The following is a 12,937-nucleotide window of genomic DNA, read 5'->3' as shown; positions in this document are numbered from 1 at the left end:
AAGATACTCAACATTACTAATCATCAGGGAAATGCAAATCAAAACCACAACGAGGTATATCACCTCACACCTGTCAGGATGACTATTATCAAAAAGACCACAAATAACAAGTGTCGGTGAGGATATGGAGAAATTAGAACCTTTGTGCACTGTTGGTGGGAATGTAAAATGGTGCAGCCACTGTGTAAAACAGTATAGAGATTCCTCAAAAAAATGAAACACAGGGAATTCCCTGGCAGTCCAGTGGTTAGGACTTGAGCTTTCACTGTTGTGGGCCGGAGTTCAATCCCTGGTCGGGGGAAACTAAGATCCTGCAAGCCACGGTGCGGCCAAAAATAAATAAATAAACAAACACAATTACCATGGTCCAGCAATCCCACTTCTGGATGTATACCCAAAAGAATTGAAAGCAGGGTCCTGGAGAGACATAGCAGCATTACTCACAATAACCAAGAGGGAGAAGTAACCCAAATGTCTGTTGATGTATGGATGGATGAATGAACAAAAGGTGTCATATACATGCAAATGAATTATTATTTAGCCTTAAAATGGAAGGAAATTCTGACACATACTACAACCTCGGGGACAAACTCTGAGAACATTATGTTAAGTGAAATAAGCCAGACACAAAAAGGCAAATACTGTAGGATTCCACTTACATGAGGTACCTAATCAAATTCATAAAAACAGAAAGAACGGTAGTTGCCGTTGGAAGAAGGAGGGAATGAGGAGCTATTGTTTAATGAGTATAGAGTTTCAGTTTTGCAAAATAATACAGTTCTGGAGGCAGGTTGCACAACATTGTGAATATATTTAACACTACTTAACTCTACCCTTAAAAATGGCTAAGATGGTAAATTTTATATTGTGTATTTTATATTTAAAACTAAAAAAAGTTTTTAAAAATAAAAAAAGTGAGTATGTACCTTCAAAGAGAAAGAAGTTTAATAAACTTGTGCTCTATACTAGGGCAGTTATAAGATTTTCAAAAATAAACTATAGTGGGAAGCAGCCACATAGCACAGGGAGATCAGCTCCGTGCTTTGTGACCACCTAGAGGGGTGGGATAGGGAGGGTGGCAGGGAGACGCAAGAGGAAGGAGATATGGGGATATATGTATATGTATAGCTGATTCACTTTGTTATAAAGCAGAAACTAACACACCATTGTAAAGCGATTATACTCCAATAAAGATGTTAAAAAAAATAAAGGAAAAAAATAATAAACTATAAATTCTGTAGTATTTTCTTGCTACATCCCAAAGCATCATCTTGAAAGCCGCCCACCTCAAAGGTCAAAGCAGCCAGCAAGACTCAGCGCCCCAGCATCACCACCATCCCTCCCCCAAGCCACCCTCCCACCCTAGCTGAAGAATTCAAAGAAAAGGCCACTTCACCCACTTTCCAATTGAGTTTTTTTCCAGGTTTTACAACAAAGCTGATTTTAAACCCAGTACATCTCCCCACTGCTAGCAGTTCCATCCTTCCTCAACCCACAGACCAAAGAACCAAAGCTACTTCTCAACTGTGAGTGTGGCGTCAGCTACAGATGTTTAAGGAACCTAGAACAAAGTCCTGGAGCCAGGCGAGGCGTGGTCAGTGACTCAGCCAGCTCCCAGAGCAATCTGCGGCCCTGCTTTTGCAGTTGCGTGGTTTCAGTGTCTCTCCCTTCCTGGCCCTGCTGCTTTGCTCAGACTGACGTGAAATCCAAGCATCACGGGGAACGGTGAGAGCCCGGAACCGCTGAGTTGTCCTCAGCAGCCTGTGCCCCACCTGCTGGAACAGCCACGAGGACAGTCCTGTCTGGGTCAAAGCCACTCAACCTGAGGGCGTGTTCAGGTGTTACCCGGAAAGCCCAACACTGATCCTTAAAGAAAACACAGCCGGTCTGGCTTACTAGGCGCCAGGCACTGGGCCAAGCACTCAGCACTTCATCCTCCTAACAACCTGTGAGGTAGGTGGTGTTATTATTCCCATTTTACAGATGAGGGAACAGACTCAAGAGTGAAGTCACACACTTGCCTGAGTCTCAAAGCTATTGAGTAGTGAACAAAGATGGGGCTCAAAGGTTCTGTGTGACCTGAGCTCCGGGTTACCCCAATACCCCCAAACTTCCCCTTAGGAAACAAGGAAAGAGGGGTAGGGGATGAATCCTGACACAGAACATTTTTAGAAATCTGGAGAAAACCCAACCACCAGTGATTGGGGGCACCTACCCGAGTGCAACAGCTGCACAGCTGTCAATGCCCGGCCCGGCCCCAGTGGACCCGCCCTCTGCTCCCCTACAGACCCGTGGCCTTGCTCTCAATAAATAAAGATCCCTGTGGGCAATTCTGCACAGGGGTCCCAGAATTCAAACCGCTGTCTTGTTTCTCAGACTTTTGCTTAAGAGAGCCTAGCGCTGGGTGGGCAGGAGGAATGCCTGACTTGGGTCAAAATACATATGCGAGTCTCCACCCAAAGCTCATCTGCCTTCCCTCCTCCCAGAACAGTGCCTGGTGAGTTCTGGTGGCGAGCAAGTGAAGACCCAGCTCCCCACGAGCTGAGGTCTCTGCTATTCCATTGTAGCCTGGCAGCTCCTACGATGGCTACAGCCAGGGTTCCATTTCTGAGAGAAAGGGACAAAATGACCCTTGAGTGGCCTTAACTCTGTAGCTTCAGGGCGTAGTTATTCTCCTGAAAATGACTGTGGAGGAAGAGGTAGATGGTGACAACAGGAAGAGAGCTTTACCCCAGGTCACTGGGGCGAGACAAGGGAATTCTTGAATAGGGACACCCACCCCACCCACCCCCAAGGAGGGAGAGATCATCCCTTTAGAGAGCACAGCCTGGGGGTGGGGAGTCTGCCGGCACATCCCCTACTCCTGCTAGGCTCAAGCAGCTATAGCCTACCTGCCATTTTCATGGTGCCTATAAAGTGCCATCAGCAAAACCACAGAATCGGGGACTGTGCTGTGGGCAGATGGTCCCAACACTTTAGGCCCTGGGGGACACTGGTGGCATCCAGCCCCAGCCACTTTCCTGGTCCCCGCTCTCCAGTGGAGCTTCCCCTCCCTCACTCCGTTCTGCCCGGTGCCTCTCCTGTTCCTCTGCTGGTGCCCTGGGCCAGGTCCTCCGGCCAGTACTGGTCCTCCATATACTGCTCCATGTCTGTGCTGCTGTCGGGCTCTCTGTCCTCAGGGTGGGGTTGGAGGCTGCTGGCCTCCTGCTGTTCCCACTGCACCTCCACCAGCCGGTAGAGCTCCATGGCCGTTACGGCGTCTTCCACCGATGAGTGCCCGTGCTGGCCCACCTGCGGACGAGAGCCCACGCATCACTGCCTGCAGTCCTGGTGGGAGCCCAGCGGCCCGGGCTGGGTCCTGGCCCAGAGATGCATACTCTCAGAATGCGGGTGTACAGCCTGGTACAGCGAGAAGGGCATGGGTCCTAGTCACACAGACAAGCGCTAGAATCCCAGCTGTACCACAAGCCTAGCTTCTTGAAGCCTGCCTGTTTCCTCAAATAGAAAACCCGGTTAAAAATCCCGGCTTCAGGGCTTCCCTGGTGGCACAGTGGTTAAGAATCCGCCTGCTAACACAGGGGACACGGGTTCAAGCCCTGGTCAGGGAAGATTCCCACATGCCGCGGACCAACTAAGCCCGTGCGCCACAACTACTGAGCCTGAGCTCTAGATCCCGTGAGCCACAACTACTGAGCCTGCGTGCCACAACTACTGAAGCCTGTGTGCCTAGAGCCTGTGCTCCACAAGAGAAGCCACCGCGATGAGAAGCCCGTGCACCGCAACGAAGAGTAGCCCCCGCTCTCTGCAGCTAGAGAAAGCCTGCGCCCAGCAACGAAGACCCAATGCAGCCTAAAATAAATAAATAAAATAAGTAAATTTATTTAAAAAAAAAAAATCCCTGCTTCAAAGCCTTGAGGAGCAGATGGAATTATGAATGTGAAGCACAGCAGGAGCAAGAGTGATCAGCTGCCCCTGACCGAAGGCTGCAGGAGATGGGGTTCTACATGCAAGCGTGGGAACAGAGCCAGGAACTAGGTGGGAGACAGATCTGAAAGACAGCAGCCCGGGAGGGTGTGGCTGGCTGTCACAAAGCACTGGGGAAGGAGGGCGAAGGAGAGAAAAAACCCAGGGCTGTGTGGACATGCGGGAGCCCCAGGACTGGGACTGGCAGGCTGGAGGCACAAGCCCACGGCCTGTCCGTGGCCAGGCCAGCATGGAGGCCAGGCCCTCTCACTCCCCCAGCCCCCCTGCACACACACCTGGATTTTCTTGTGCAGCAGCTGCAGGGCCAGGTCCTTAAGAGAGACGCGGGTCCGGGCGTGGAGGCTGGGCTGGCTGAGGAGGCTGGGGACATAAGTGGTGTCCCGGGTCTGGCCCCGAGGGTGGATGTACTTGAGGGCCTGGAAGTCATTGTGCAGGGCGTGCCCCACCAACACCTTGCCCTTCAGGAGCTTGAGGATCTGTGAACAGAGGAGGAGTCGGGAAGGCCCCACTGTCAGGCGGGCACAAGACACATCCTGACACCCTGACCAGTGGGTGCGGGGACCCCTCTGGAATGAGGCAGCGCAGAGGGGCGACCACGGGCTCCACTGTCAACCAAGTTGCCCCGAGCTTGAATCCAGACCCTCTACTCACTACTTGCTATAATCAGGGGGCCGTTTAAGCTTCCCGCACATCTGCAAAACAGGAAAGCTGGCGACGGCATTGGTGGGGTGGTAGTGAGCATTAAGGGGCTCTTGGATGGGTAAGTGACCCCATACAAGCACTCTTTCCTGCCAGCACAGGCTCTTCTCTCTCAGCCCGGAAGACCTTGCCAGCCCCCCGGCACCCCCCACCCCCACCAACTCCTCTCATGGCAGGTCTCAGCTTACACATCAGCAGGCCTCCCCCAACGCCATCAGGACCCCCGCTGTTCTCTCCTTCAGGGGATTCACCACATTTTCTAAGCACACATTCAGCTCCGCGTGGCCTGTCCGGCTGCCCCCCACTGTGAGCTCATGGTAACACGCAGGAACCATGTCTGCCTGGACTAGCGATGCTCTGTACCAGCTCAGCACACAGGAGGGTGTCAGGGTGAAGTCCCAGAACTGTGCCAGGCACTGGAGACGTATCACCAACGGCAGCTTTTACAGCATTAATGGAACGGTCCTTATCTTCAGGATTCTATCCCTTTGCCCCTCTGCTGTACAGGACTCCTGCTTCTCACCCTCAAAACATGCTCTCTGGCTCAGCTCTCACCAGCTACACAATGCGCGCCTCTCTTTCCTGCCTCCCGCCGTCCTCAGGCCCTAGGGAGGCCATGTCCAGGGCCATGGGCATCTCCTTATCACGCGCCACCAGCCTCCCACAGCTGCCTCTGCTGGTGATGCATGGTTTATCGCTAAACTCAGCCTTCACGGCATATGGATAAGGTGCATTTAGACTTTAGTGGTAGGGACGGGCCACCCCACTCTAGTCACCACCCCCCCATAACACACACACACACACACACACACACACACACACACACACACACACACACCCCAACACAAGCCATGTGGTGGGAAGGCACCCAGCACACTCCACACTGGCTCCAAGTCCAGGCAGATCCAATGTGGTCCAGCTCTTGGCAGGCTGAGGGAAGCAACAGGGAGCTGGAGGGTTCACCACCTACCTCCCTTCCTGCTGCTTCTATTCCTGATCAACCTGCTTGATTAATAACCTTTTGAAAGAAATCCTTAGGGTGTATCTTATGTGAAAAAGGAAGACACAGATGACTTATATTAGTATTTCCTAAATGCACCTCATCCCAAGAATAAACCAGAATGTTAAGTAGTTCTGCTACAACGCTTGGTTTGAAAATGAAAAATGTTCCAACACGGTTGATATATTAGGATGTGACTTGAGAATAATGCAAATTTCGCCCTTGAGAAACAGAAGGGCGAAAGTGAATGCAGAAACCTCACCTAGCTGAGCAGAGCCACTGGGGAATCCAGAAAGCACCCACGCCTTGCAAGTCTACCAGCCAGCGCAGTTCACCAGTGTGCTGCCCTCACCTGGCTTCCCACTTCCTGACTTCAGGTAATTCTCTCAACCCCTCCCACAGTGCGAGCCGCGACCCCCCTGACACCCACTTCCCCGAGCGCTCCAGGTCTTTCAAGGCAGAGTGCTGTATTTACGCATTTCTCAACCACTCAACCTGTGCAATAGTGTGCTCCCACTGTTATTAGGTTTCTATCTTTTTATTTTTGGGGTGTCATTAATGAAGTTTTTTGGGCATTGTGTCCCTAACCCCTTTTCCCCATCAGCTCTGGGGTTTTTATCGTGCAAGTTTACACAGCATGACGGTTTTTAGGAACACACACATCAGAGCCCTCCCAAGGCCTAGAGACCTGCAGGATCAGAATCTCTATGGAGGGATCTGAGGACAAGGATCCAAGATCATTAATAAGGATTAAGGTGTTTCCTATGCTCAAGGACGTTTGGGAATTCCTGGCATGTCAGTGTGGTCCCAACACTAATTTTTTTCAAAGCAATGAAAAACTAACATTAAAAAAATACCAAAACATTTAACACCTGAAGGTGACAGCACTGTGGGCCTTACAAATTTTAGGCAGACACATAGTGATTTCATAACAGAAAAGAAGCTGTTTCGCATCTTACAGTTGGCGCGGCCTCTCCATAAACACTATCACGTGGGACACCCCAGCACCCCTTCCACGCAGGTAGGGCAGGATTTCTATTCACCCTTTTCTATGGAGAGGAAACCCACTGTTTGGAGAAGTTAAGTAACTTCCCAATGGTCTCTCGCTTCTAGTGGCTAAGTGTTGACTCAGGCCCGGGGCTGCTCTTCCCAGCCCATCACACTGCCCCCAAGCCCCCAGCCCTGCCCTCACCTCTTTCTGGGCCACCTGGAAGGGGATGGCCTTGCGCATGTGCTGCCTGGTGATGCCGCTCCAGCGAGTGCGGTAGTCCACGATGGGCATCTCAGGCTGGATGTACTTGTCGTAGAGGACCTCGCCGTGGTAACTCACCACGGAGCAGCGGGCCAGCTCACTCACCCGCCCTCGCGGTCCCGTGCCCACCATCTCACAGTCGATAGCCACGCACTTGCTGGGCAAGGGCCCAGCAGATTCTCTGGGGGTGGGCTTTCTGCTGCCTTGGGCACCTCCAGATTCAGCCCTTGGACGCTGCCTCACACTGCTGGCGGCTTCGGTGCCTGGGGAGGATCCTGGCTCCGGGGGTGTGTTCCGCAACCCATGCTCCTGCAGCAAGGCCTTCCGGGCCATAAACCGCTGGTGCTGTCGGCTCTTCCTCTTGTGTTTCCTCCGAAGCACATCCTTGGCATTCAGGCTGGCCAGGGAAGGGCACAGGCACTGGGCAGACTCAGAAGCTTCCCGGGCCACCATCCCAATCAGCTCACCGCTCAGGGCAAGGGAGGTCTGGGAGGTAATCTGCCTACAGGGCAGCAGCCTGGGGAGAGAACACATAGGGCAGAGGGGCTGGGTGAGGAGTGTCCCAGGCCAGCCCTGCCCCTCCAACTCTCTTCCTCCCTCCCTGCAGTGCTCTACTGCCAGGCCGCCCCAGAGCCCTACACTTTGTCTCAGCATCCCAGGTGGAGTCAAGGACCTATGTTAATAATAACTGCACTCATACAATCGATACCACCTGCAAAACCACTGTTTTAAGTACTTTACATGGAATCACTCAATCTTCCCAACAACTTGAACAAAGCATTATTATCCTCATATTACAGGTACAAAAACTGAGGCATAGAGGTTAAGTAACTTGCCCGATTAATACATAGACAAAGGCTGATGTGAACCCAGAATCCATGCTCTCAACCTCCAAGCCATAGCTTACCTCCAATACCATTAGCATCAAAACATTTTAGAGGTATGGCTATGAGAAAATAAAGGTTACAGAAATGGCATATATATGATATCCTATTTAAAACAAAAACAAAAACAAAAACTTTATGAAATGTGAACACAAGACCCACAGCAAAACCTGGAGAAAATATTTCACAGGAAGGCCACAATAGTTGTATTTTTGGTATGGGTTAACTAAAATGATGTAATCTATTAAATGCCTTTCTTCTAATTCACTCATCACAACACTGTCTACAAACATTTAAATACAGTTGGACATGTAGTTTAATCACTGAAGCCTACAGGCACTGGTGTGCTGGTTAACCAGCTCAACTCTAAGAGAGAAACAGAAAAAGCCCTGACCTATAGTGCTGCAGATTCCTGTGGTACCTCCCACAAGCTCTCCATCCCTGAATGCTGGGTTGTAAAGAGATGCTGTCACACACCACTGCCACAGGAAATATTTGTTGTTCACATGGGTTTGCAAATCCCATGCAATAAGGCCGGCATCTTCCCAACAGTGAAGGATGTAGCCTGGAAAACCTCATCTTGTTTGCTGTACTAAGTCAGCCAGTATGTTTTGCACACACCAGAAAACCAGCGCTTTGAAGTAGACAGAGCAGAGTAACTCAGCTCTGTATAAGTTACCTAACCATTGAACTTCAGGTTCTTTGCGTGTAAAATGGCCCTACTACCCTTCCCTTGTGAAGAGAAAAAGGCACAATCCATGTGTGCTAGGATCTGCATATATTTTTTAAAATTATGCTTTATTTTTTTAATTCTATTGAAGTATAGTTTATTTACAATGTTGTTAATTTCTGCTGTACAGCAAAGGGACTCAGTTACACGTATATATACATTCTTTTTCAGTCTTTTCCATTATGGTTTATCACAGGAAATTGAATATCGTTCCCTGTGCTATACAGTAGGACCTTGTTGTTTATCCATGCTATACAAAATAGTTTGCATCTACTAATCCCAAACTCCCAATCCTTCCCTCCCCCACCCTATTATTAAGAATACTAATTATTAGTCATTTGGTTCATTAATCTGTCTTTAGTCAAGACTATGTACCTTGATGTAGCCTTTAAAATCTTTATAGGTGACCAATTTTAGTTGCATCTGTATTCATGAAAATGCTATTTCCTAGTACATCTGGATAAAATTTAGCTGCTCATCCTTAACTCCTGAATCAACTATTCTTAATAGGAACAAAGGGATTTTCTGTGGAGTCAGGAGTGTCATGTCCCAAGTTTCCCTTGGTTAGTGTATATTTGAATTGTGGCCAAATCCCCATTAAATTGCATATATTATATGCTCCCTGCATATACATATATATATATATATATATTTAAAGGACTTTATCTTTTTATTGTTTGCCTTTTATTTATTTATTTATTTTGGCTGAGCGGCATTTGGGATCTCAGTTCCCCAACCAGGGATCGAACCCGTACACCCTGCATTGGAAGCACGGAATCTTAACCACTGGACTGCCAGGGAAGTCCCTTTTGCCTTTTTAATAATTTGCTTTTTTATTTTATTTTATTTATTTATTCATTCATTCATTCACTCATTTTTGGTCACGTGGCTTACAGGACCTTAGTTCCCCAACCAGGGATTGAATCCGGGCCATCCATCCATCCATCCATCCATTCATTCATTTATGGCCACCCGGCTTGCGGGATCTTTGTTCCCCAACCAGGGATTGAACCCAGGCCACAGCAGTGGAAGCGCCGAGTCCTAACCACTGGACCACAGGGGAATTCCCTCCTGGCATGTATTATATGCTCCCTTTCCCCCAGAGGTGAAGACCCCTGCTCATGGTTGGTAACCAGTTCTTCCCAGGCCAGAGCTGCCTCAGCCTGGACTCCCAACCCACAGGCCTTCCTCCTGCCTCCCTTCCCACTCACATCCCCCCTACCCTTTCTACATCCTCCAGGAAGCCCTTCTGGAACAATCCTCCGGGTTGCACAGGCTAATATCACACTGAGGCCTCTGGGTTCCCAATTGTGGCAAGAGCTGAGCAGAGAGTTACAAAGAAAGATCCTGGACTCCAAGAGTTGAGTCTCACTGCAGAGACAGAAACAGAGCAGAAGGCGTGTGAAGGGCTGCGTGAGAAGTGCCAGGGAAGCAGGACAGGCTGAAGAGGTTAAGTCTGCATGAACGTGGAACAGTAGCCCTCCAGGTAGAAGTGAGAGGAATCAGTGGACATGTTAGGGGCAAAGGCCTGAAAAAAGTACCCCAGGGCTGAGGAAGAGGGGCCCACCTTCAGCCTGATGCCATTTGGGCGTAAGGCACAAGGTAGGCCTGGCTGGAGGAACTGCCCCTGTCCGCTTTTTACCACTCCACCTTCTGCCTGCACTCTGGGAAGCCCATCACACTCTGGTGGCTTTTCCTACCCCAAGGTGGTGTCCCTATACTGGTCTTGGCGGGTCAAGCGAGGGAGCCCCAAAGGCACCTAGGGAGGTCACTGAAACATGGCACAGTAGCCCTGACCCCGGACAATTACAGTCTAACTGGGGAGCAAAGAAGTTCACCCCTCTCTGCTCTGGCAGCACAATCAGAGAATTTACTGCACTCTTCAAAGTCAACAGTTACATACAGCCTACCTCAGAGCACTATGAAGGCAGGTAGAGAGCTTTGTTTGTCTCTGTCCCTTCCCCTACAGCCAGCCCGGAACCTGGCATGGAGCGGATCCTCTCCAGAAGCTGACACCAGGCCTGCTATCTGCCAGACTGTGGGGACTACAGTGCTGGAAGTGACCACATCCTCAGGGAACTCTGGTTTAGTCGGAAGAGAGATAGTCAGGAACTTACAAGAGTGTGCTCAGGATGGGAGCAATGGACAAAGGACCCATGCCTGAGTCACCAGGCCAGGTATTTAAAAAGCAGAAGCGCTAGGTTAGAAAAGCCCTGGCAGTGGAGGGGACACTTTGAAGGGTTTCAGAAAGGTCTACCAGGGAGCCCAGGTAGGGAAGGGCATCCAGACAGAAAAAAACACAGACACAAAGTCCAGGAGGCAAAGCACATCCATTGTGGGAAAGCAAGGAGTTTGGTGCAGCAACTGGAAAGCAAGGAGGTAAGGGGAGAGGAGACGGGTGCAGTGTGGACAGTGAGAAAGAACTGTTCCTGGAGAGTGGTGAAAGTTTGGCCTTAATCCAGAGGTGGATGGGAACCAATCTCCCTAGAGTTTTAGCGTGAGGGGGATCACAACTGCCATATAGGAAGAAACCTGGAGAACATACGAATCTGAGCAATAGCAGCAGAGGCTAAGAGAAATAGGAGGGGAGATGAACTGCCATTTGGTGATGCCTGGGCCAGGGGGAGGCACGGTGACCCATCCTGACTTATCCTCCCTCTGCTTGCTTAACCCTTCCCCAAGAAGTCTTCTCCTTTTTAAAAGGGCTCTTAACTGTAATCAACTTCCCCATATTGACAAGTCACATATTAAGGCTGACAAATACAGAACCTCAATTTGTCTCAGCCCAGTAATGGGGAGGCCTTAGACAGAGACCCATTAATAACTGACTTTTGTAGGGGAGGAGGGCCCTTTCCCTTCTCTGAGATGGCTAAGGACCCTACAGGTCAGGAGCTGAGGCCAGGACAAGGGTCGGTGGCCTCCCTAACACTGTTGGCAAGGTTTCAAAGAAGCCAGAAATTAGGATCCCTGAGAAAAAAGGTCTCTGTGGCCCTGGCCCTGTGCTGCAAGAGATGAAAGCAGTTCTCTACATGCCCTGACCTAGCTGACACGTCAGAACCAACAATTAATCATCAAGGGGACACCTTCCTCATCCTGGGCTCCCACATGGAGCTCAGGGAAGCTCAGGAGAAGTTTTGCTCAAATAAAAGTATTTCAGTGAGGCAAACAAATCTCTCTCCAGCCCAGAACCAGCACTTTGAATCAGCAGCCACCAGGCCTTTGGGCAAAGGCCCAAAGGAACCTCGAAGTCAGAATTCCCAGTGGCCTCAGGGCCACCAACCTGCTGGCTGATCAGGAAGGTGGGCAGTTCTAGACCCCGCTCTGGCCCTAAAGAGCTAGATCAACTGGACCAAGGCACTGTCTCCTAACTTAAAACGAGGGTTTATGAAATCCAGCACTGAACTAGGTTAGGGGCTTCCCCAACCTAGTCTGTTTAAACGTCTGTTTAAAAGGCTGATTTCCAGGCCTACTCCCCACACCTTCGTAACTGCCATTTGTGGAAACGGGGCCTGGAATCTGTATTTCAAAGAGTGCGCGGCCTCACCCCCTTGCCATGATACTAATAATCTCCCTAATTTGAGAAAAGCTGGCTCGATAAGATCCCCTGTGCTACTAAAAAGTTCACAAGACGAGAACAGAGGAGAGCCCTGCACGATCTCCCCCGGCGCCGGCGTTCCGAGGAGTGACGTGTAGGAGCCCGGCCTCACCCACGGAAGGACTGAGGCATTGGTCACTCACTGGTCGCGGCGGCCGGGCAGACGCCCACCAGGCCGAGCCCCATCGCCCAGCGCCGCCCACTCAGGCCCGAGAACCCCGAGCAGGGCGGGATGGGGGCCAGGCGGCGCCCGGGGCCAGGCCTGCACTTTGGGGAGCCCGGGAGCCGGGCCGGCCCGGCCGGGCGTCCCCCGCCACAAGCCGGGGGCGGACACACCGCGCGGGGCCCTGCGGCCGGGAACACGTCGCGCCAGCCTACCCCACCCCGCGATCCCCAGCATGGTCCCCGAAATCACCTGAAAGCCCAGCGAGTCTTCTCACGCCAGCACGTGGCGTCCAGGGAACCTGCAGCTCCAACACGCCCGGGCAAGCCCTGCTCCGGCCGCCAGCCTGTTGGCTTGCTGAACCGCAGCGCCCGCCTAAGTCCTCTTCTGATTGGCCGGGAGCCTGGCTCGCTGCGGGTTGGCGCTTGGGAGCGTAAGGGGCGGGGACTCCTAGAGGGGTGTGGTTTGTGCCCAAGGCTGGCCCAGCCCGCGGGAAATTTTCAAGCGGTTGGAGGGGATCGTGGCCTCCTATCGCCCACTTCTGCTCCCAATTTTGTCCAATCCATCCCGCTCCCTGGGTCGGGATGCGGGCTCCTATGAGCTCCGTGCCACTAAAGGCAGGCTGACTTA

At 51.2% G+C, this 12,937-nt stretch overlaps 1 protein-coding gene across 1 annotated transcript; it reads right to left on the bottom strand.

Annotated features, from left to right (window-relative positions):
• Window positions 1–2,895: 2,895 nt before the first annotated feature.
• On the bottom strand, window positions 2,896–12,589 carry AEN (apoptosis enhancing nuclease). Its single transcript, XM_082834997.1, has 4 exons — window positions 12,560–12,589; window positions 6,876–7,452; window positions 4,260–4,460; window positions 2,896–3,291 (listed from the first exon to the last, which is right to left on the bottom strand). Exons 2-4 carry the CDS (start codon window positions 7,386–7,388, stop codon window positions 3,055–3,057), a joined length of 951 nt encoding a protein of 316 aa, XP_082691123.1. The 5' UTR covers window positions 7,389–7,452; window positions 12,560–12,589; the 3' UTR covers window positions 2,896–3,054.
• Between the last annotated feature and the right edge of the window lie 348 nt (window positions 12,590–12,937).

This window comes from Leucopleurus acutus (genome assembly GCF_964270905.1).
Source record: "Leucopleurus acutus genome assembly, chromosome: 1".
NCBI classification, from domain to species: Eukaryota; Metazoa; Chordata; class Mammalia; order Artiodactyla; family Delphinidae; genus Leucopleurus; species Leucopleurus acutus.
The sequence above is the reverse complement of the archived record's forward strand: the minus strand, read 5'-3'. Positions and strand labels throughout refer to the sequence as shown.

Excerpts from the sequence above, each read along its gene's own strand:
- AEN (XM_082834997.1), bottom strand. The coding sequence starts at position 7,388 with ATGGTGGCCCGGGAAGCTTCTGAGTCTGCCCAGTGCCTGTGCCCTTCC. Across the intron at positions 4,461-6,875 it reads TCCAGGTGGCCCAGAAAGAG|ATCCTCAAGCTCCTGAAGGG; the intron begins GTGAGGGCAGGG and ends CTCTGTTCACAG. Across the intron at positions 3,292-4,259 it reads TGCTGCACAAGAAAATCCAG|GTGGGCCAGCACGGGCACTC; the intron begins GTGTGTGTGCAG and ends TCTCGTCCGCAG.